General features: G+C 43.5%; 2 protein-coding genes across 10 annotated transcripts in view; both read left to right on the forward strand.

Annotated features, from left to right (window-relative positions):
- Window positions 1-2: 2 nt before the first annotated feature.
- Window positions 3-7,663, forward strand: timmdc1 (translocase of inner mitochondrial membrane domain containing 1). Of its 3 annotated transcripts, none has more exons than XM_021571196.3 (8): window positions 3-101; window positions 762-1,059; window positions 1,322-1,487; window positions 3,238-3,326; window positions 3,478-3,545; window positions 5,781-5,859; window positions 7,034-7,144; window positions 7,235-7,663. In XM_021571196.3, the coding sequence occupies exons 1-8, from the start codon at window positions 5-7 to the stop codon at window positions 7,383-7,385; spliced, it is 1,059 nt and encodes a 352-aa protein (XP_021426871.3). In that variant the 5' UTR covers window positions 3-4; the 3' UTR covers window positions 7,386-7,663. The 3 variants fall into 3 exon arrangements, with proteins under 3 accessions (XP_021426871.3, XP_021426872.3, XP_090064185.1); XM_021571197.3 differs by having other exon boundaries at window positions 28-141; XM_090208059.1 differs by having other exon boundaries at window positions 61-448.
- Window positions 7,664-16,889: 9,226 nt separating this feature from the next.
- LOC110495777 (ATP-binding cassette sub-family C member 4) overlaps window positions 16,890-23,901 on the forward strand; it is a 41,207-nt gene continuing 34,195 nt past the window's right edge. For 2 of the 7 annotated variants that reach the window (XM_090208068.1, XM_090208067.1), the window contains exon 1: window positions 17,157-17,267. Coding sequence is in view for 2 of the 7 variants with exons in the window: in XM_021571202.3 (XP_021426877.3) it covers window positions 17,170-17,267 (98 nt within the window). In the remaining 5 variants the exon portion in view is untranslated. Of the gene's footprint in view, window positions 17,268-17,607; window positions 17,792-23,901 lie in introns of those variants that run through there. The other 5 variants (XM_036952231.2, XM_090208066.1, XM_021571202.3 and 2 more) reach the window with 4 other exon arrangements.

Raw genomic sequence — 23,901 nt, forward strand, 5'->3', positions numbered from 1 at the left:
GTGTATGTTTGGTCCTCCACCTGAAGGGGGTGCTCTCCAACCAAATAGGTTTAATTTACTAGCTAGCAGTTCAGGGGTGTACCGGTGGAAATCAGAAGCAGGTAGGAAAGACAAACTACAAGGACATTTCAGAATAAATTGGTAAATACTCAGTAAACAACTTAACCGTTCAAACGTAGTCTGCGATATAACTATGCTTAGCTACGTTAGACGAATAATAGGCTGTGCTTCACAAAGCACGGAACTGCTGAATAAGTTCGCATTCACAGCTAACGTTAGCTAGCATGATGAATCCCCTTAGCTCTTTGCATGGAACAAGATGCTTTGAGAACGTGAAGTTATGGTAAAGACATGTACCGTCTTTGGTAACCGTGTCACCTCACCTGCTCCACTTGAATGCAAACGTAACATATCTATTGTCGTTCAGTCTGCTTCATACGATAGCTACGTAAGTGGTCATCTTTACCTTGGGTGTTGTTGACCTATTTGTCATAACAGCTGATTGTAGCCAGCCTGATAATTTCCAGCCGGTGTAGACCGTGTTTATCAATGTTCCAGCAATGTTAAAGTTAATGTACAGTAGGTATTCTATTGGACACACTAATGACTATGTAATGTCAGATGCGGTATTAAAACAGCTGTTGCACTGTTTGTGTTTTGTCCATTTTCTCTCGATTCCTCTGCCCAAGGGGCATTTATTTAGCAGAAGGATTAGCTGTAACATAAGTGTAACATCCTAGCTCCTGGCCATGTGTTCTCAGATCCAGCTCCCATTGCTGGTGAAGCGTTCATGATGCATCCTCCTGAACGGCCTGGTGCGTCCCCAGCCCCATGTCAGCAGGCAGCCTCTGCCCCCCAGGGCACCCTCTGCACCAGACCACTGGGGGGTCTCCTCCAGCTAGCCATGCCCTCCCTGGGCCGCCTCCTCCCCAGGGTCCATGCAGCTGACAGTGTGGCGCCTGCCCCGGTACTCATCCCCTCCCCCCTGCCCAGCCTCGTGGGCAAGCCAGAGTTCCCAGACACTGGATGGGACCGCATCAAGGATCTCTTCGACAGGGAGTAAGTTATGACCATGACACCTCTCTTCTATTGTCTGTGGCTTAGCTGAGTAAACCCATCACCATCGGGGAGCGCTCCCCATTGCCTACCTGTGCAGCAGATTAGTTTTCTAGCCTGCACTTAGTTTAGAAGGTTCCAGTTAGTTTAGAAGGTTCCAGACTTCTAGTGTAGCATTGCCATCACTTGCCTTACAGGGCTTCATACATTGGCTGCTCTGTTTGATTTTAAAGCTTGTTTATACACCCCTTCCCTGTGCTCCCAGTGAAATGCAGAAGTATCCTGAGGAGCTCTCCAGCGTGGTGAAGAGTACCTTAGCTGCCGCCTTGGCCGGCATGATCTACGGAGGGCTGCCCGCCGCCCGGCACGCCAGGGAGAGGTACATCCAGCTCCACCAGGCTGAGATATACCACAGCCGGGTGGAAGCTGTGGTGAGTGTCTGCGGTTGTGAATTAACAGCAGGCCATTACATACAGTGGGGAGAACAAGTATTTGATACACTGCCGATTTTGCAGGGTTTCCTTACAAAGCATGTAGAGGTCTGTAATTTTTTTATCATAGGTACACTTCAACTGTGAGAGACGGAATCTAAAACAAACATCCAGAAAATCACATTGTATGATTTTTAAGTAATTCATTAGCATTTTATTGCATGACAAAAGTATTTGATACATCAGAAAAGCAGAACTTAATATTTGGTACAGAAACCTTTGTTTGCAATTACAGAGATGACACGTTTCCTGTAGTTCTTGACCAGGTTTGCACACACTGCAGCAGGGATTTTGGCCCACTCTTCCATACAGACCTTCTCCAGATCCTTCAGGTTTCGGGGCTGTCGCTGGGCGATACGGACTTTCAGCTCCCTCCAAAGATTTTCTATTGGGTTCAGGTCTGGAGACAGGCTAGGCCACTCCAGGACCTTGAGATGCTTCTTACGGAGCCACTCCTTAGTTGCCCTGGCTGTGTGTTTCGGGTTGTTGTCATGCTGGAAGACCCAGCCACGACCCATCTTCAATGCCCTTACTGAGGGAAGGAGGTTGTTGGCCAAGATCTCGCGATACATGGCCCCATCCATCCTCCCCTCAATACGGTGCAGTCGTCCTGTCCCCTTTGCAGAGAATGATGTTTCCACCTCCATGCTTCACGGTTGGGATGGTGTTCTTGGGGTTGTACTCATCCTTCTTCTTCCTCCTAACACGGCGAGTGGAGTTTAGACCAAACAGCTCTATTTTTGTCTCATCAGACCACATGATCTTCTCCCATTCCTCCTCTGGATCATCCAGATGGTCATTGGCAAACTTCAGTCGAGCCTGGACATGCGCTGGCTTGAGCAGGGGGACCTTGCGTGCGCTGCAGGATTTTAATCCATGACGGCATAGTGTGTTACTAATGGTTTTCTTTGAGACTGTGGTCCCAGCTCTCTTCAGGTCATTGTCCAGGTCCTGCCGTGTAGTTCTGGGCTGATCCCTCACCTTCCTCATGATCATTGATGCCCCACGAGGTGAGATCTTGCATGGAGCTCCAGACCGAGGGTGATTGACTGCCATCTTGAACTTCTTCCATTTTCTAATAATTGTGCCATCAAGCTGCTTGCCTATTGTCCTGTAGCCCATCCCAGCCTTGTGCAGGTCTACAATTTTATTCCTGATGTCCTTACACATCTCTCTGGTCTTGGCCATTGTGGAGAGGTTGGAGTCTGTTTGATTGAGTATGTGGACAGGTGTCTTTTATACAGGTAACGAGTTCAAACAGGTGCAGTTAATACAGGTAATGAGTGGAGAACAGGAGGGCTTCTTAAAGAAAACCTAACAGGTCTGTGAGAGCCGGAATTCTTGGTTGGTAGGTGATCAAATACTTATGTCATGCAATAAAATGCAAATTAATTACTTAAAAATCATACAATGTGATTTTCTGGATTTTTGTTTTAGATTCCGTCTCTCACAGTTGAAGTGTACCTATAATAAAAATTACAGACCTCTACATGCTTTGTAAGTAGGAAACACTGCCGATTTTGCAGGTTATAAAATACTTGTTCTCCCCACTGTACATGCAATACGATGTCAGTGCTTTTGTATACATTTTCCCAAGTGCAGCAAAAGCACATTGTCTGTCTGTCAATTTAAAAAAAAAAAGATTGTCTTGTGTTGATGGAGGCTTTGTGTTGTCGTTGTTCTCCCCCAGCGTTCTGCCCATAACGCAGCCATCCGGGGCTTTGTGAGGTATGGCTGGAGGTGGAGCTGGAGAGTGGCAGCCTTCGTCACATTATTCAAGTAAACAATGTCTACATGACTATTCACTATGGGACTCTTTCCTCTGTGGCCACTATATTAGTTTGTTCTCCTGTGTTCAGTGACATTAGTTGATTACCTCTCTCTCTGTGTGTGTGTGTGTGTGTGTGTGTGTGTGTGTGTGTTCTGTCAGCACTGTGAGCACAGGCCTGTCTGTGTACAGAGATAAGTATACCCTCAGCCACTACGCAGCAGCAGGAGGTGAGTTACTTCAACACCCAAATGGAGAGGATACCTCAATGTATTATACAAACTACTTCACAGTAATCATTTGTAAGACATATACAGTGCCTAAGGAAAGTATTCAGACCCCTTGACTTTTTCCACATTTTAAGTTATAGCCTTATTCTAAAGAGTATTACTTTTTTTTCTTCTACACACAATAACCCATAATGACAAAGCGAAAACAGAAATATCACATTTACATAAGTATTCAGACCCTTTACTCAGTACTTTGTTGAAGCACTTTTGGCAGTAATTATAGCCTTGAGTCTTCTTGGGTATGATGCTACAAACTTGGCACACCTGTATTTGGGGAGTTTCTCCCATTTTTCTCTGCAGATCCTCTCAAGCTCTGTCAGGTTGGATGGGGAGCATCACTGCACAGCTATTTTCAGGTCTCTCCAGAGATGTTTGATCGGGTTCAAGTCCAGGCCACTCGGACATTCAGAGACTTGTCCCAAAGCCACTCCTGCGTTGTCTTGGCTCTGTGCTTAGGGATGTTGTCCTGTTGGAAGTTGAATATTGTTGTCTTGTTGGAAGTTGAACCTTTGCCCCAGTCTGAGGTCCTGAGCGTTCTGGAGCAGGTTTTCATCAAGGATCTCTCTGTACTTTGCTCCATTCATCTTTGCCTCGATCCTGACTTGTCTCCCAGTCCCTGCCGCTGAAAAACCCCACAGCATGATGCTCGCAAACTCCAAATGGGCTGTCATGTGCCTTTAACTGAGGAGTGGCTTCCATCTGGCCACTCTACCATAAAGGCCTGAATGCTGCAGAGATGGTTGTCCTCCTCAAAGGTTCCCCCATCTCCACAGAGGAACTATGGAGCTCTGTCAAAGTGACCATCGGGTTCTTGATCACCTCCCTGACCAAGGCGCTTCTCCCCCGATTGCTCAGTTTGGCCAGGCGGCCAGCTCTAGGAAGAGTCTTGGAGGTTCCAAACTTCTTCCATTTAAAATTGGAGGCCACTGTGTTCTTGGACCTTCAATGCTGAAGAAATGTTTTGGTACCCTTCCCCAGATCTGTGCCTCGACACAATCCTGTCTTGGAGCTCTACGGACAATTTTTTTTGACCTCATGGCTTGGTTTTTGCAAGGTCAACTGTGGGACCTTATATAGACAGGTGTGTGCCTTTCCAAATCACAATCCTGTCTCTGAGCTCTACGGAATTAAAATTGATTGAATAGATTTTTTTTGTCCCCCATTTTAGAAATTTCAGCTAATTTGTTGAAAATGAAAAACATCTAATTTACATACATATTCACACCTCGTTGCTATGACACTTCAAATTGAGCTCAGGTGCATCCAATTTCCTTTGATCATCCTTGAGATGTTATTACATCTGTGGCCAATTCAATTATTTGGACATGATTTAGAAAGAAACACACCTGTCTATATAAGGTCCCACAGTTGACCGTGCTTGTCAGAGCAGAATCTATACCATGAAGTCCAAGGAACTGTCTGTAGATCTCTGTTATGTCTGGAGAAAACCAGGCACAGCTCATCACCCATCTAACACCATCCCTACCGTGAAGCATGGTAGTGGCAGCATCATGCTATGGGAATGCTTTGCAGCAGCAGGGACTTGGGAGACTGGTAAGGCTAGAGGGAACAATGAATGGAGACATACATGCAAATCCTGCTTCAATGCAAACAACCTTAGACTGGGGCAAAGATTTACGTTCCAACAGGACAATGACCCCAAGCATACAGCCAAAGCAACGCTGGAATAGCTTCAGAACAAGACTGAAAGTCCTTGAGTGGCCCAGACTTGAATCCCATTGAAAATCGGTGGAAATACACCGCCACTCCCCATCTCACTTAGCTTGAAAACATCTGCAAGGAAGAATGGGAGAAAATTCCCAAATTCAGATGTACAAAGCTGATACAGACATACCCAACGCGACTCATAGCTGTAATCGTCACCAATGGTGCTTCTACAAAGTATTGGCTCAAGGGTGTAAATACTTATGTAAATGAGTCATTTCTGTATTTAATTTTCAATAAATTTGCTAATTTCTAAAAACATGTTTTCACTTTGTCATTATGGGGCATTGTGTGTAGATGGGTGAGCGATTTTATTTTATTTGGAATTCAGGCTGTAACACAACAAAATGTTGAATTAGTCAAGGGGTATGAATACTTTCTGAAGGCACAGTAAGTGTGATTATTGTAAATGTGTGTGTATGACATTCCTGCCTGTGTGGGTTTGAGCAGCTGTGACAGGAGGCCTATTCAGGCTGAACCTGGGTCTCGGGGGACTGGTGGCAGGCACGGCCATAGGAGCAACCATGGGGTGAGATATGAGGGTTTTAAGTGGCAAAATAATGGGCTAGTTTTGAACAAAGTGGTTACCTGGACTAATAGTGTTGACAGTCGAGAAGAGGTATGAGGAGTAGTTTGAGGGAGCCAGATAGTCCGGGCTTGCCCTGCAGTATGGTACAATATGAACTATGAAGCCTGAAGGATGTCAGAAGCAAGTCTCTGGCTGCCAGCTGCGCCCCCTCCCTGCAACCCCTCTGCTTCCCAGCTGCACCCTTTCCTCCTCTCCTAACCCTCCAGCCCCCCTCCCTCCCCCTAGCCTTGTGCTGGGTGCCAGAGGGACTCATGTGTGTTGCAGAGGGCTGTGTTTTGGGCAGTAGAGCAGGGACAGAGGCCAAGGCAGCAGCTGCCCATCTATTTTTACCACCCCATTGTTACGCCATCTTTTCATCTCCATCCAGCTCCCTCTATCGCTGCTGCACTAGTCCCTTCTGTCCTCTCCTCTTCACCTGTCTTCTCCCTCCTTTTCCTCTCCTGTCTCTTCCCCCTTCCATGTCTGTCACATATTCTTTGATTTGTATGTATATCTAATGTGTCAGTGAAGGTTTTTAGAGTAGTAATGGACTGGGTGTATGTGATCCAACATTCAAGCCATGTTGCTGTGTCTCCAGAGCGAAGCAGAGCGCTGTCCATGTCTGCCTCAGTGCCCAGCCACCTGGACCGTGTGTTTGATGTGTGCAAACAGCCCCGGGTGCACCCACAGCCTCAGCCAGGTGCAGGGGAGTGGGGAGGGAGAAATGAAAGCAAGCAGCTAATCAGATAACACATCACGCTCCAAATGTCTGCCCCTACCTCCCTCATAGTCCTGACACATGGACGAGGCGGGCCGGGTTACTAAGTGAGTGACAGCCACCACAGCTCTTCATGCTAAGCTATGTTTAGGGGGGTTAGAATGAGAGCTGTAGTCGATAACGGGAACCTGGATAGATGAAACCCTGATTGATACTCAGGAGTGAAACAATTAAATGCTCAGAGAGGCAGCAACATGGCGTCCAGCTCTGAAGTTGGCCAAACTCTCTGTATTGTATAACAGTCTGAGGGTTACTGAGAGTACGTGACGGCCACAGTGACATAATTTAATGTGACGCAGAACATTGACATGTTGGAATGAAGGTGATGTCAGCTCGGCTCATGTCATCTCTTGTCAGGGTGCCGGCAGGAGCTCTGATCATCGCCATGCAGGGATTGGCGGGAGAAACGGTCCGGGAGAGGAGGAGGAGGGAGCGCAGAGAGCTGTATGAACTAAAACTGGCAGAATGGTACATTCCATGGGTATCAAAACACACACACACACACATTTTTTGTTTTTTTACTCCTAGTATTCACTCACTTTTTCCTACACCCTCAAGGAGTGCCCGTTTGCAGTTGACGGATGACCTGATTGGTGATTTGAGCAGCAGTGGGCGGATCCAGGATGTAGACCAGGACATACAGAAGATCCAGGAGCTGCTCAGTTTACCACGGAACGAGGGCGTGGCCCAGGACTCTGACAGCCATTGACAGCAGCTGAAATACTCTAACTGATACCAATCATAGCCATCCTCACAGACAGAAAATGGTGGGTGAGACTTTCCTCACCTCTGAGGACATACTGTTTTCTTTTGATGTCGACTACTCTATTCTATGTTCTGTTGAATACAAAAGAGGACCTACTTATTTGCTCAACAAAATATGTATTGATGCTGAATTATGATTTATACTGTAAATGTGATTACTTTGTCTGGAACTTTTAAATGATTTCCAACGTATTTAATATAAATGGCAATAATGACACAGTATCTTTCAAGTCTGAAATTCACTGAATTAATCATGACGTGTGCAAAGTACATGAGGCTGAGAGCCAGTGGGTTTGAAGAACTCTGAGGAAAAGCACTACATTCTAGTCATTTAGCAGACGCTCTTATCCAGAGCAACTTACAGGAGCAATTAGGGTTGTGTCTTGCTCAAGCGCACATCAGATTTTTCATTTATTCACCTCGGGATTCAAACCAGCGACCTTTCGGTTACTGTCCCAACGCTCTGATCCGCTAGGCTGCCTGCTGCCCAGTGTGTAGGTTAAGACACAGTCACATTGCCATTATGTTCAGATAATTGATCAAGCAACCGACTGCTAGGCAATTCCATAGTAATGATGCTGAGACTTAGATTTTTCACTTTAAAATGTATGCCAAACAAAAACCAATGATTGTAAAGTTAAACAAACCATATAACTCTATGCACAAGGACAACTTTTAACAATTTCCATTGAACATTTTACAAAAACATTTCTTTGAAGAACAGTGCAAATGCAAAGTTTGGTAACAGAAGGACGGTTTGTGCTGTTTGTGCCATCCTTCTGTTACCAAACTTTGCATCTGCACTGTTCAAGTAAATGCATTTTTTCCAAAAATGTAAACATTTCGAATTGGAAAATCGGAGTCTCAGCATTCTGTTACCATGGACTTGACCTGCTTTATTCTTTCTTAATGACAGTGGGGCGTGTGTCTAGAAACATGAAAATTGAATTACAATCTGTGTGTGTTTCCATGTCTGTCTTTAGGCCCCTGGGCTTGTCAGCAGCAACTAGGTCAAACATAGCCTCTGTAAACTGTAAGCTGTAAACAAGATGTGGCACACTAACAGCTGGGGCTCGGAACGCGACTCAGATTGACAACAAATAGCCAGGAGATTGGAAAGAGAGACAAGTCGTTAGTTAACAACACAGCTAACATTCTAATTCTACTTTAAAGGTTTGGTCAGTGACGATCGGGTTACAGCCATGTGGTTTAGTGTGTCATTAAGTTATGATTGTGTAATTCAATTCAGTAATCATCTGAATGAATTACATTTCATGTCCTATTGGAGAGAGTCTGCTCAGATCAACAAGTGACGTAAGCGTTATTATGCAAATTAGTTTTTGTTGAAATGTAATGCAATAGTGTCTCCTTTTGTTCCAGGGAGCTATTACTAAAGAAATGCATTCCTCTTCACCTCTCAGCTGAAGGCTAGCCTACAGTTAAAATGTAAATAATTTCATTTGAATGGCATTAGGAATGTATGGAATTTATTTTCAGGGCACTGGGCGGCATGTTTTAGACAAAACAATGACAGGCTTTTAAAACACACAGTTAAAGTCGGAAGTTTACATACACTAGGTTGGAGTCATTAAAACTGTTTTTTTCAACCACTCCACAAATTTATTGTCAACATACTATAGTTTTGGCAAGTCGGTTAGGACATCTGCTTTGTGCATGACACAAGTAATTTTTCCAACAATTGTTTATAGAGAGATTATTTCACTTAAAATTCACTGCATCACAATTCCAGTGGGTCAAAAGTTTACATACACTAAGTTGACTGTGCCTTTAAACAGCTTGGAAAATACCAGAAAATTATGTCATGGCTTTGGAAGCTTCTGATGGGTTAATTGACATAATTTGAGTCAATTGGAGGTGTACCTGTGAATGAATTTCAAGGCCTACCTTCAAACTCAGTGCCTCTTTGCTTGACATCATGGGAAAATGAAAAGAAATCAGCCAAGGTCGCAGAAAAACAATTGTTGTAGACCTCCACAAGTCTGGTTCATCCTTGGGAGACATTTCCAAACGCCTGAAGGTACCATGTTCATCTGTACAAACAATAGTACTCAAGTTTAAACACCATGGGACCACGCAGCAAAGAACCTTGTAAAGATGCTGGGGGAAACGGGTACAAAAGTATCTATATCCACAGTAAAATGAGACCTACTTACTTTTTGGAGAAATGTCCTCTGGTCTGATGAAACAAAAATAGACCATAATGACCATCGTTATGTTTGGAGGAAAAAGGGGGAGGCTTGCAAGCCAAAGAACACCATCCCAACCGTGAAGCGTGGGGGTGCTTTGCTGCAGGAGGGACTGGTGCACTTCACAAAATAGATGGCATCATGAGGTAGGAAAATTGTGGATATATTGAAGCAACATCTCAAGACATCAGTTAAGAAGTTCAAGCTTGGTCGCAAATGGGTCTTCCAAATGGACAATGACACCAAGCATACTTCAAAAGTTGTGCCAAAATGGCTTAAGAACAACAACGTCAAGAAATTAGAGTGGCCATCACAAAGCCCTGACTTCAATCCTATAGAAGATTTGTGGGCAGAACTGAAAAAGCATGTGGAGCAAGGAGCCCTACAAACCTGACTCAGTTACACCAGCTCTGTCAGGAGAAATGGGACAAAATTCACCCAACTTATTGTGGGAAGCTTGTGAAATATCAGCAATTGTGAGAAACTGAGTTTAAATGTATTTGGCTAAGGTGTATGTAAACTTCCGACTTCAACTGTATTTTACTGCTGCAAAATATTTTGCTGCTGTACATTGCATAGATAGTATAACATCTCTACGCCTACAGTGTGTATGTAAAGCTGTCAAAGCTAATGGGATTTCCGTATAGGGCAGGCCCACTGCACCCGAAATAACATTAGAAAGGTAGGTGTCTTTTGAAAAGCAACCTCAGAGGTTACGTGAGAAATGCAAATGCAAACCGACCAATTTGATGCAGTTGACAACCTCACAAGCACTGTCAGTTACTTGTCTCACTGCATCAGTGTTGACCTCACCATGTGTCCGCTAACAACGTTGGGTTACGGATGTAGCCTTGGTTCTCTGAGTAGTCTGTCGGTGAACGATTTATGGGAACTTCTTCTCGCGATGTGATTGAGATGCTTAATATCAAAGATGTTTAAGTGATAATGCCGGCTTCGGGGACATTATCACTTGTATACAAGTGGTTGCTAACATATTCAAATAATGATCGACATTTAAATTAAAAACGTCAATTTATTCGTACTATTTCATCCTTCCACAAGATATAGTCCTAACACAAATCTAGGGTTGCTAGAGACGCGACCCAGTCGTTCGTTCTTTTTGTTCTGTATGTATAGACGCAACCCAGTCGTTTGTTCTAAAATTTAGAACAGTGTCATGACAAGAGAACACATTTGTTCTGCCAGGCATCATAAACTCATTGTTATGGATGTATCCATTAAATGGTCCATTGCCATACTGACTCCCTTGCTCGCTAGCTAGCCGACTACGTCTAGTTCACAGTCACGTCAAAAAGTGTAGTCAGAATAACAGCAGTACAAGTAGCTGAATTTTTTAAAGATGTTTTCTAATTAAGATTTATTTGGATACATCCATAACAATGAGTTTATGATGCCTGGCAGAACAAATGTGTTCTCTTGTCATGACACTGTTCAGACAAAATAAAGACAATCCATGACATTCATTTGAGCTGATTTTAATAAATGAAACCATACATTCACTTTATCCACCACAGCTGACTTAAGTGATAATGCCGAAGAAAACGGTGTTTGTTGGATATATTGGCACCGCTGTCTCCCTTGGGTCCAGATGATTCTTTGTGGCCTCGTTATATGCGAGAGTGGCGTATCTGAGAGAGAATGCGTTATATTGTTTTCCAGTACCCTAATTACGAGAGCAATTTAGAAATAACACAAACAGGTTATGGACAACATACATTAGTCCGTTGGGCTTTAGTTGTCTGTTCCCCTCTTTTCCTATTCGACCCAGATGTAACTGGAGGTTGAACCACACTTTCTGGACCAGACCGGATGGTGTACCGGGATTCAGAGCCTGGGAGTTTGAGCTGGGCCATGTCCTTATCCGTGAAGGGAGGGTGGCTGTTTGTGACATATTTTCCTTGCGTTCTTAGCTGTTTGATGTTACCCTGAAGTACATGCTTCGAGACACCAGTTGCGATCGATGGGTGGGTCATTTAGAAACCGGTTGAGCCCACTACTGAGTGCCAGGTAGCTACTTATGCTACACTGCTCCCCCTTCCCAATTCGCACATTTCCATAAAACTGTCTGAGAAGGATGTTACACTTTTCCTTCGTGACAGTTTTGAAGTCAACAACGTTATTCTCTGCTAGCCAGCCCCCGAAGCAAAGCACAGCCCAGTTTGTGTTCTTAACTGTGTGTTTTTTTCCGTTGAGGCTTTTCTCTAGTCTAGGTCATTCAATGCAGTATCCTCCAAATCTGCATGCATTGGTATTATTGCCATCTCTTTTTCCCATTCATCCATAGTAATGCCGTCGAAAAGATCATAATACATGTTCCACTCATCCGTTTTAGTTTTCGCAACAAAGTTGGATTTAGTCAGTCAACTGAAAAACGGGTTGTGTGTTGCTATGACAACCGACTAAATTTGCTGTCAGTGTTCTGACACATTAATTTTATATGGGACGGTGGAGATCGCAATTTAATATTGAAACAGTATTTAAAAGCTCGGAGAGCGACAGCAATGTTTATACAAAGCTCTGCTGTTGAAAACCAAATGCTAATCTAAAATAAATTAGGAGATATTGTTTAGATGGGTTTTTTTTATAGTGGAGATCAAATTTATACATTTCCTGGCAGGGTTGATGAGACAGTGGATTGAGCAGTGAGATGGAACAGAGTAAATAGGCATTTCAACGTCATCGATTTTGCCGGTGGTAATTTGTGAAATAGACACAGGCTGGAAAGCAGTTTTAACCAATCAGCATTCAAGATTAGAACCACCCGTTGTATAATTACATTCACTCCACACCCTTACTGTACCCACTTAACCTGTCATTATAAAATGCGGTATGACGTGACATACTGTCTATTACTTAAGGTGGAGGAACGACATGAAAGCTTAGCGACCCATTACTCTAATCTGAGAACCAAGGTTACATCCAAAACGTTCTCTTTCGTTTTCGCAACATGTCACCAAACAACCTATGGGAGAGGCCCACCATTTTACTTAGTCTAGATGAGTCCCTGGGACATCCTCCTATCCACCACAGGATGCAGCAAAAATATAATTACCCAACAGGGTAACACAGAATTTCAACTGTGATATACAACCGTATACGCAAGCAAGCTGAAAGCTAGAACTTAAAACATGAGGCTTTTTAACTGGGTGCAATAGCACCAAGAGTGGAAGGTCACTGTTTAGGACATCCATCTCACTGATGGTTGATAAGTATGTATGTACAAGGTTCACAGTACGCTTACTTTTCTGGGTTGAGCGAGTGTGCCGTGTCCAGATTCACAGCCCTCACGGATAGTGTGGACATAACATTGAGTGTGATGTACCTTATGAAAGTAATGGGTGTTGCCCTACATGCAACAGCACAGATAGAGTCCAGAGAGAACCCTCTGAACAGGATGGGTAGAAGGTGGATATAATTTTCCAACACGCTTGGCTTAAACAATAGCCAATAGAAAGGCAGTCTTGACTGAGAGCTTACATACACTATATATACAAAAGTATGTGGACACCCCTTCAGATTAGTGGTTTCGGCTATTTCAGCCACACCCGTGGGTGTATAAAATCAAGCACAAAGCCATGCGATCTCCATAGACAAACATTGGCATTAGAATGGTCTTACTGAAGCGCTCAGTGACTTTCAACGTGGCATCATCATAAGATGCCACCTTTCCAACAAGTCAGTTCACACATTTCTACCCTGCTAGAGCTGCCCCTGTCAACTGTAAGTGCTGTTATTGTGAAGTGGAAATGTCTAGAAGCAACAATGGCTCAGCTGCAAAATTGTAGGCCACACAAGCTGACAGAACAGGAAAGCCGAGTGCTGAAGTGCGTAAAAATCAGTTTCATGAAATGGGTTTCCATGGCCGAGCAGCCGCACACAAGCCTAAGATCACCACGCTCAATGCCAAACTTCGGCTGGAGTGGTGTAAAGCTCGCCACTATTGGACACTGGAGCAGTGGAAACGCGGTCTCTGGAGTGATGAATCACGCTTCACGATCTGGAAGTCTGACGGATGCATCTAGGCTTGGCGGATCCAAGGAGAATGCTACCTGCCCCAATACATAGTGCCAACTGTAAAGTTTGGTGTTGGCGGAATAATGATCTGGGGCTGTTTTTCATGGTTCGGGCTAGGCCCCTTAGTTCCAGTGAAGGGAAATCCTAACGTTACAGCATACAATGACATTCTAAGCGATCCCGTGCATCCATCTTTGTGGCAACAGTTGGGGAATGCCCTTTCCTGTTTCTGCTTGACAATGCCCCCGTGCACAAAGCGAGATCCATGCAGAAATAGTTTGTCAAGATCGGTTTGGAAGAACTTCACTGCCCTGCACAAAACCCTGACCTTAACCCCATTGAACACCTTTGGGATCAATTGGAACGCCGACTGTGAGCCAGGCCTAATCGTCCAACATCAGTGCCTGACCTCACTAATGCTCTTGTGGCTGAATGGAAGCAAGTCCCTGCAGTAATGTTCCAGCATCTAGTGGAAAGCCTTCCCAGATCAGTGGAGGATATTATAGCAGCAAAGGGGGAAGCAACTCCATATTAATGCCCATGATTTTGGAATGAGATGTTGAACCAGCAGGTGTCCACATACTTTTGGTCATGTAGTGTAGCTCAAGTGAAGACAGGTGCTCAAATTGTGGGCTCATTTGTGATCGTAGGACAACATCTAATGCCCATGAGGGTATTGAAGGAGCATCGGAGAGCCGTAGCCCGTGGGCACCTTTTAATGAATTGTAATTCTAGACTGCCCATGATGCACCCGCAATCTGGCCATGACCCATACAGATGGCTGCAATATACACTTTTAATGTATACTGAACAAAAATGTAAACACAACATGCAACAATTTTATTGAGTTCATATAAGGAAATCAGCTGGGGATTTGAACTTGCAACCTTCCTGTTACTAGCCCAACGCTCTAACCACTAGGCTACCCTGCCGCCCCCGTCAGGTGGGAGGATTATCTTGGCAAAGGAGAAATGCTCAATAACAGGGATGCAAAAGAATTTGTGCACAAAATGTGAGATAAATAAGCTTTTTGGAACATTTCTGCCACCTTTTATTTCTGCTCATGAAACATGGGATCAACGCTTCAGTATAGATGGGGACTTCCCTGCAGACATAAGCTACTGGAGAAAGTCAAATTACAGAAAAGATTCCACTTGTAGGTATACAGCGTAGAGGATGCCCTGGCTGCCTGAATTGTATAAATTACCAAGGAGGGCAACTCTGCAGCTACAAGGCAGTCACTTCCAGGGGCCACACCCACAACTTCAGTATGCTGGGTTAGGGTGCCAAAGCTTGCCGTTCGCTTGTGACAGGAGGTCCTTTCGAAGAGGGAAATCTCATGGTTGGGAGGTTGTCAGCTGTGCAAGGTCAATATGGATCAACTAGTAGAACTGACGTGCTCTCGAGGCTGCTCCCTCAGGTCTTGAGGAAGATCAAAGGAATTGGTGGCAACGCATACAGCATCCCACCATATCCTCCAGTCATAAGGATAAGGGCCTCCACTAGAGAGAAGGTATGCTGCCTGATTCTCCACCACCGGCAGGTGCTCTGAGGGATGTAAGGTGTCTGTTTGCCCAAAGCAGTAGCTCCCTTGCTATCTGCTGCAGTGCCATAGACCTCAGTCCGCCTTGGTGGTTGATGTGTGCAACCACTGTTAAGTCCGTATCAGTACATGTTGTCCTATAGTACTGGGAGGAAGTGCCGGAGTACAAGGTGAACCGCATTGAGCTCCAGTACGTAGACGTGAGCTGTTGTCCATGGTACTGACCATACACCCAGGACTAGTTCAAGGCTGCTCCTCATCCCTGTGTTCAAAGTCACCTGGTTGTAAATTGTGCCTAGGAAAACTCCACTGGGAGTTTGAAGTGCTAGGCGCCACCATTGCATTGCTCTTCAGCAACTCATTGAAATGGTCAGCTTTTTGTGTTTGTCTCTTCTGAGACATAGATAGTGTCTGTTGTACCAGCGCTGTATTGGCCACATGTGGAGCAAGCCCAACTGTACAACATGGACTGCAGCCGCCAGGAGGCCTAGGAGCCTCTGGCTCTCTAGTGCTGTCACCTGTTTTCTCAGTTTGAATGTTGAAAGGCAATTTGGCAACGACACCACTCTTTCTGGAAAGAGTGTTGCTCACATGATTTGAGTGTACAGTGTCAAGCCCAGGAAGTGCACACACTGAGTGTGGACCAGACCACATATTATCCAATCGTCTAAGTAGTTCAGGACCCTGACTCCTGCTTGGCGAAAAGGGGCTAGCACTGCGCTTATGCACTTTGTGAGAATGCGAGGCGTGAGTGAAAGGCCAAAGGGTAGAATGAAAAAACTGAAAACACATTTCGAAGGCAAATCTCAGGTATTTTCTGTTGTGCAGGTAGAATGGGGATATGAAAGTATGCGTCTTTCAGGTCCACTGTGGTGAACCAATCACCTGGTTTTACTGACTGAAGGATGGTTTTGATTGGCAGCATTTTGAAGGGAAATGCGGAAAGATGATGACTCAGACACCTTCAGGATCCAGGATCTGCCCTTTTTTGCCACCAGAAAATAGATTTGAGTAGAACCCGCAGTTTTGTTGCTCTGATTCTACCTCTTCGATTGCATGCTTTTCCAGGAGGAAATGCATTTCTGAGCTGAGTGTTTGCTTTTCAGCAGGGTTGCGAGCTGTTGTTTTCAAGACACCCCTGAAGTGTAGGGTCACTGACAAAATTGTAGTGCATAACCTTGTGTTAGAGTGCATAAGAACCAATTTGTTGGGTGTTGACTCTTTTCAGCTGGAAAAGTGGTGCTCAAGGAAATGGTGTTGCGCTAGGAAATCGGTCCCACCAAGGACAGGCTCAGCGTGCTGTGGTGCACCTCTGCTTCTTGGGCGATGCTGCGCTCCACTTCGTCTGTAGGGCTGAGAGTGTCTGTTCCTCCACTCCTGAGCAGGTACAGCATGAGTCTGAGCCTGGTTTCTTGGCATCCCAGTTGGAGCCCTGGGATGAGAGTAATGATTTTCTGGCAGGCGCATTCTAGGCTTTGGAATGAGGCGCTAAAGCTCCATTTTGCTTCCTTGTCTTCTTCAGACACTTGGGGGTGGGCCGCTGCTGGGCAAAATATGCCTTTCCACCCTGTTATATAGTCCTTTGTTTCATCACAAAAAAAAGAGAGCAACATCTGTCCATTGAAGTCCACAAAGCATGTTGCATGTAACAAAAAGTCACATCAGTGGAGGCTGCTGAGGGGAAGACGGCTCATAATGGCTGGAACGGAGCAAATGGAATGGCATCAAACCATATGTTTGATGTATTTGAAACATTACCCTTTTCCGCTCCAACCATTACCACGAACACGTCCTCCCCAATTCAGGTGGCACCAACCTTCTGTGAGTTACATGACCTACAGCATGGTCAAGGAAGTTAATGTTTCCGTCATTTTCGAATAACTAAACATATTAATGGTGAATTCGACTGGACACGGTAGACTCCTCCTACTTTTTATTTGCACATGTTGGCGTGGTGTCATTGCACAATGGAACAACTGAAGAAAGATGTTAAATGTAATCCATCAACAACAGCCAATTTCTTTTCACGGATGTTTTTCTGGTAAGTATACAACTTTGTTTACAGTTAACACTCTGTAGCTCGATCTTTTGAAAGTAGCCTGGCTATTATGGGTGCGTTCGTAAATTCGCTCTGGCTGTCGTTTGAGAGTGCCAGAGCTCAAAATAACGGCCATTTACGAACGCCCAACACCGGTTAACTATGGCAGGTGTCATTAAACGTAGGCCAAAAAACGTTATTAAATTGTTGCCAGCAGCACAGTTAGTCACTAATGACCTGGGTAACATAAAAACAGCCTAACCAGCTCTGCTAGGGCGAGTAAAATGGAAGTAGCTGTAATGTAGTGAACATTATGCCACATTCCAGTCCGTGTATGCTCCATGTTTTACAGTTGCCAGACAGTAGTGATATGTCATGTGAACTATGCAATGCCAGCATACTTCGGAGTAAAGTTAAACTAAAGTATACGAATGCCCCGACATCTAAACAACTGTGGATGTTACAATTGGCGACGAGTGAAACGCACAAGAGGCGAATGTAATTAACAAGGCGAACTACGTGCCTATGTGAGTAAACGAAGATAGCAAAAACAGACTAGCGAACGTCGGAATCAGCTAACTAATATCGTACATTGTTACAATACAATACCATGATGTACACACGGAACCCAGCTCGAGGTGGAAACAATTTTCTAGTGGCATTAGACGGCGCGGATAACACACAGAAAAGGGCATTACTGTTACGCTATGCAGGGTCGGATGTGTACGATATATTTGACACACTGCAAGATACCAGAGCAGCTGATGACTATAATACAGCTGTAGCCAAGCTCAGTGCATATCTCTGTCCAAAAATCAACACAGAATGAAACCTACGTTTTCAGACAAGCAAGACCAAATTAAAACGCTATGTACTACTCCCTTTACAGAACAGTGCAAACGGTCTCTAACCAGAATAGAAAGAGTGGGAGGCCCTGATGTGCAACTGATCAAGAGGACAAGTACATTAGAGTGTCTCGTTTGAGAAACAGACGCCTCACAAGTCCTCCACTGGCAGACTCGCCTCTTCACAGATGAATTAGAGACGGGTGTTTTGCGGGTACTATTTAATGAAGTTGACGTACAATAATCCCTTTCAGAGTTTTGGCAGTTTCATCTCAACCACAAAAATAACGTGTGCTACCCGAACAAGCATAACACCGTTTTTAAATATACTAACTCAGGGAAAACGGAAAGAGATATTCTGCTCGTTTTTCAAGTTAAGTCTCAATTACTCCTCAATTGAGTTTACGTCACATTTGATAGCTAATGTAATGGATTTTTTTTGCCAGCGCAAGTCTAGACATCAATAGCTGTATTATGTCTACAACGGTTAATGCAAAACGACAAAACGTCAGCCAGGTGTATCTCTACAGCATGGGCATATCTCTGGGTTTGATGTGGACATCCCCATGCATACACCTTATCAAAATATGATTTATTCAATATTGCACAATCCCGTTCTCTGGGCTTTGTCTGCAATCATAACCAGTTGTGTGTGTGTGTGTGTGTGTGTTTATATATCTCACACACACACACACACACACACAGTGCCCTACATTAATATTGGCACCCTTGGTAAAAAAAAATGTACATATTTGTTTATGCTCTTAATCTTACATTCAAAATATTCACAAAAACCTAACCTTTTAATGAAAGTTAAAAAATTAATTATGTTTTTCTCACGTGTGACACAATTATTGGCAGCCCTACATTCAATACTTTGTGCAACCTCCTTTGCCAAGATAACAGCTGAGTCTTCTCCTATAATGTGTAATGAAGTTGGAGAACACATAGCAAGGGATCTGAGACCATTCCTCCATACAGAATCTCTCCAGATCCTTCAGATTCCGAGGTCCACCCTTGTGGACTCTCCTCTTCAGCTCATCCCACAGGTGTTCTATGGGGTTTAGGTCAGGGGACTGGGATGGCCATGGCAGAACCTTGATTCTGTGGTCAGTGAACCATTGTTGTGTTGATTTTGAGGTGTGCTTTGGATCGTTGTCCTGCTGGAAGATTTGACCACGGCCCAGTTTAAGCTTTCTAGCAGAGGCAGTCAGGTACTTGATGGAGTCCATGATACCATGTATTAGAGGTCAACCGATTAATCGGCATGGCCAATTAATTAGGGCCGATTTCAAGTATTCATAACAATCGGTAATTGACGTTTTTGGAGGCCGATTATGGCCGATTACGTTGCATTCCATGAGGAAGCTGCGTGGCAGGCTGACCACCATTTTTTTTACACCTTTATTTCATCTTTATTTAACTAGGCAAGTCAGTTAAGAACACATTCTTATTTTCAATGACGGTCTAGAAATGGTGGGTTAACTGCCTCATTCAGGGGAAAAACGACAGATTTTCACCATGTCAGCTTAGGGGATCCAATCTTGCAACCTTACAGTTAACTAGTCCAACGCTATAACCACCTGCCTCTCTTTGCACTCCACAAGGAGACTGCCTGTTACGCGAATGCAGTAAGCCAAGGTAAGTTGCTAGCTAGCATTAAACTTATCTTATAAAAATCAATCAATCATAATCACTAGTTAACTACACATGGTTGATGATATTACTAGTTTATCTTGCGTGTCCTGTGTTGCATATAATCTGACTGAGCATACAAGCATACAAGTATCTAAGTATCTGACTGAGCGGTGGTAGGCAGCAGCAGGCTCGTAAGCATTCATTCAAACAGCACTTTCGTGTGTTTTGCCAGCAGCTCTTCGTTGTGTGTCAAGCATTGCGCTGTTTATGACTTCAAGCCTATCAACTCCCGAGATGAAGCTGGTGTAACCAAAGTAACATGGCTAGCTAGTTAGACGGGTGCGCGCTAATAGCGTTTCAAACGTCACTCGCTCTGAGACTTGGAGTGGTTGTTCCCCTTGCTCTGCATGGGTAACGCTGCTTCGAGGGTGGCTGTTGTTATGTTACTGGTTCGAGCCCAGGGAGGAGAGTGACGGAAGCTATACTGTTACACTGGCAATACTAAAGTGTCTATAAGAACATCCAATAGTCAAAGGTTAATGAAATACAAATGGTATAGAGGGAAATAGTCATATACAGTGCCTTGCGAAAGTATTCGGCCCCCTTGAACTTTGCGACCTTTTGCCACATTTTAGGCTTCAAACATAAAGATATAAAACTGTATTTTTTTGTGAAGAATCAACAACAAGTGGGACACAATCATGAAGTGGAACGACATTTTTTGGATATTTCAAACTTTTTTAACAAATCAAAAACTGAAAAATTGGGCGTGCAAAATTATTCAGCCCCTTTACTTTCAGTGCAGCAAACACTCTCCAGAAGTTCAGTGAGGATCTCTGAATGATCCAATGTTGACCTAAATGACTAATGATGATAAATACAATCCACCTGTGTGTAATCAAGTCTCCGTATAAATGCACCTGCACTGTGATAGTCTCAGAGGTCCGTTAAAAGCGCAGAGAGCATCATGAAGAACAAGGAACACACCAGGCAGGTCCGAGATACTGTTGTGAAGAAGTTTAAAGCCGGATTTGGATACAAAAAGATTTCCCAAGCTTTAAACATCCCAAGGAGCACTGTGCAAGCGATAATATTGAAATGGAAGGAGTATCAGACCACTGCAAATCTACCAAGACCTGGCCGTCCCTCTAAACTTTCAGCTCATACAAGGAAAAGACTGATCAGAGATGCAGCCAAGAGGCCCATGATCACTCTGGATGAACTGCAGAGATCTACAGCTGAGGTGGGAGACTCTGTCCATAGGACAACAATCAGTCGTATATTGCACAAATCTGGCCTTTATGGAAGAGTGGCAAGAAGAAAGCCATTTCTTAAAGATATCCATAAAAAGTGTTGTTTAAAGTTTGCCACAAGCCACCTGGGAGACACACCAAACATGTGGAAGAAGGTGCTCTGGTCAGGTGAAACCAAAATTGAACTTTTTGGCAACAATGCAAAACGTTATGTTTGGCGTAAAAGCAACACAGCTCATCACCCTGAACACACCATCCCCACTGTCAAACATGGTGGTGGCAGCATCATGGTTTGGGCCTGCTTTTCTTCAGCAGGGACAGGGAAGATGGTTAAAATTGATGGGAAGATGGATGGAGCCAAATACAGGACCATTCTGGAAGAAAACCTGATGGAGTCTGCAAAAGACCTGAGACTGGGACGGAGATTTGTCTTCCAACAAGACAATGATCCAAAATATAAAGCAAAATCTACAATGGAATGGTTCAAAAATAAACATATCCAGGTGTTAGAATGGCCAAGTCAAAGTCCAGACCTTAATCCAATCGAGAATCTGTGGAAAGAACTGAAAACTGCTGTTCACAAATGCTCTCCATCCAACCTCACTGAGCTCGAGCTGTTTTGCAAGGAGGAATGGGAAAAAATGTCAGTCTCTTGATGTGCAAAACTGATAGAGACCCCAAGCGACTTACAGCTGTAATCGCAGCAAAAGGTGGCGCTACAAAGTATTAACTTAAGGGGGCTGAATAATTTTGCACGCCCAATTTTTCAGTTTTTGATTTGTTAAAAAAGTTTGAAATATCCAATAATTGTCGTTCCACTTCATGATTGTGTCCCACTTGTTGTTGATTCTTCACAAAAAAATACAGTTTTATATCTTTATGTTTGAAGCCTGAAATGTGGCAAAAGGTCGCAAAGTTCAAGGGGGCCGAATACTTTCGCAAGGCACTGTAATTCCTATAATAACTACAACCTAAAACTTCTTACCTGGGAATATTGAAGACTCATGCTAAAAGGAACCACCAGCTTTCATATGTTCTCATGTTCTAAGTAAGTAACTGAAACGTTAGCTTTCTTACATGGCACATATTGCACTTTTACTTTCTTCTCCAACACACTTTGTTTTTGCATTATTTAAACCAAATTGAACATGTTTCATTATTTATTTGAGGCTAAATTCAGTATTGTTGTAATTGTCATTATTATTATTATTATTTTTTTAAATCGTCCGATTAATCGGTATTGGCCTTTTTGGTCCTCCAATAATCGGTATCAGTATCGGCGTTGAAAAATCATAATCGGTCGACCTTTAATCTTCATATAATCACTAGTTAGCTACACATGGTTGATGATATTACTAGGTTAATTAACTTGTCCTGCGATGCATATAATCAGTGCGGTGCCTGTTAATTTATCATCGAATCACAGCCTACTTTGCCAAACGGGTGATGATGTAACAAAAGCGCATTTGCGAAAAAAGCACAATTGTGATTTTTCAACACTGATACCGATTCTTGGAGGACCAAAAAAAGCTGACCGATTAATCAGCGCTTTTTTTGGTCCTCCTTTTTACGTATAAAAATCGGCCGATTTAATCGCCGTCAGCTTTTTTTGGACCTCCAATAATCGGTATCAGCGTTGAAAAATCATAATCAGTCGACCTCTACCATGGATCCTAACAAGTTGTCCAGGGCCTTTGGAAGAAAAACAGCCCCACAACATCAAAGATCCACCACCATACTTCACAGTGGGGATGAGGCACTTTTCTGCATGGCTATCTTTCTGTCTACGCCATACCCACCTCTGGTGATTGTTTCCTACTTTTTTTTCTTTTTTCTCATCTGACCATTGAAAGTTCCAGTAACATTTGGCAATTTGTAGGCGCTTGAGTTTGTTTGATGACTTTTTTATTGCAACCCTCCCAAAAAACGTATGGTTATGTAGGTGGCGTCTTATTGTAGTTTTGGAGACTTTCTGACCTCAAGACCCAACTAACGTCTGCAATTCTCCAGCTGTGATCCGTGGAGATTTTTGTTGGCCTCAAACCATCCTCCTCACTGTGCGTGGGGTCAATATAGACACATGTCCTCTTCCAGGCCGATTGTTTAACATCTCCAGTTGATTTAAACTTCTTAATTATTGCCCTGATAGTGGAAAATGGCATTTTCAAACGTTGAGCTATTTTCTTATAGCCATTTCCTGATTTGTGCAGCTCAACAGCCTTTTGTTGCACATCATTACTGTATTCTTGGGTCTTTCCCATAGTGATGGAGGACTATGGGAACTTGGCCTAATCACTCAGGTGAACTTAAAAACGTAAAATATGAATGGGAATTTTCTTCAGTTAGATTTTACTCAAGAACTTCTAGGTGTGCCAATAATTGTGGCACATGTCCCGGAGAAAAATGTTTATTTAATTTATTTCACAATTTTTTTTCAATCACTTTACTTAAATTGAAGGTTTGATTTTTGTGAATATTTTGAATGAAAGACCAAGAGGATAAATAGCAAAGGCATTTTTGTTTTTCATTGCCCGTTTTGCTCATATTTACCAAGGGTGCCAATATTAGTGGAGGGCATTGTACCAGGATTAATGAAACACAGAATAATAATAATAGATGTTTGGTGAATGAATTATGACCACTGGAGTCTGCCACTAAACATTTATTTGTATTTTTTTGCCAAAACATGTTCTGCAGGAGGGGTTAATAGGAATTTAAAGTAATTTGACATGATTTAAATGAATCGGGTCATTAACCTTTTATTTAACTAGGCAGGTCAGTTAAGAACAAATTCTTATTTTACAATGAAGGCCTACCCTCCCCTAACCCGGGTAATGAACATATATATGACCTTTGAAATTAACACGGGAGAAGTTAAACGTAGGCTAAGTCTGGCATAAG

This window comes from Oncorhynchus mykiss, chromosome 18 (assembly GCF_057628025.1).
Source record: "Oncorhynchus mykiss isolate SJ-2025 chromosome 18, ASM5762802v1, whole genome shotgun sequence".
Classification (NCBI taxonomy): Eukaryota; Metazoa; Chordata; class Actinopteri; order Salmoniformes; family Salmonidae; genus Oncorhynchus; species Oncorhynchus mykiss.

Bases quoted from the DNA above. Each gene is read 5' to 3' on its own strand.
- timmdc1 (XM_021571196.3), top strand. From the start codon at position 5: ATGTTTGGTCCTCCACCTGAAGGGGGTGCTCTCCAACCAAATAGGTTT. The intron at 1,060-1,321 runs GTAAGTTATGAC...CTGTGCTCCCAG, and splicing joins AAGGATCTCTTCGACAGGGA to TGAAATGCAGAAGTATCCTG. The intron at 3,327-3,477 runs GTAAACAATGTC...GTGTTCTGTCAG, and splicing joins GCCTTCGTCACATTATTCAA to CACTGTGAGCACAGGCCTGT.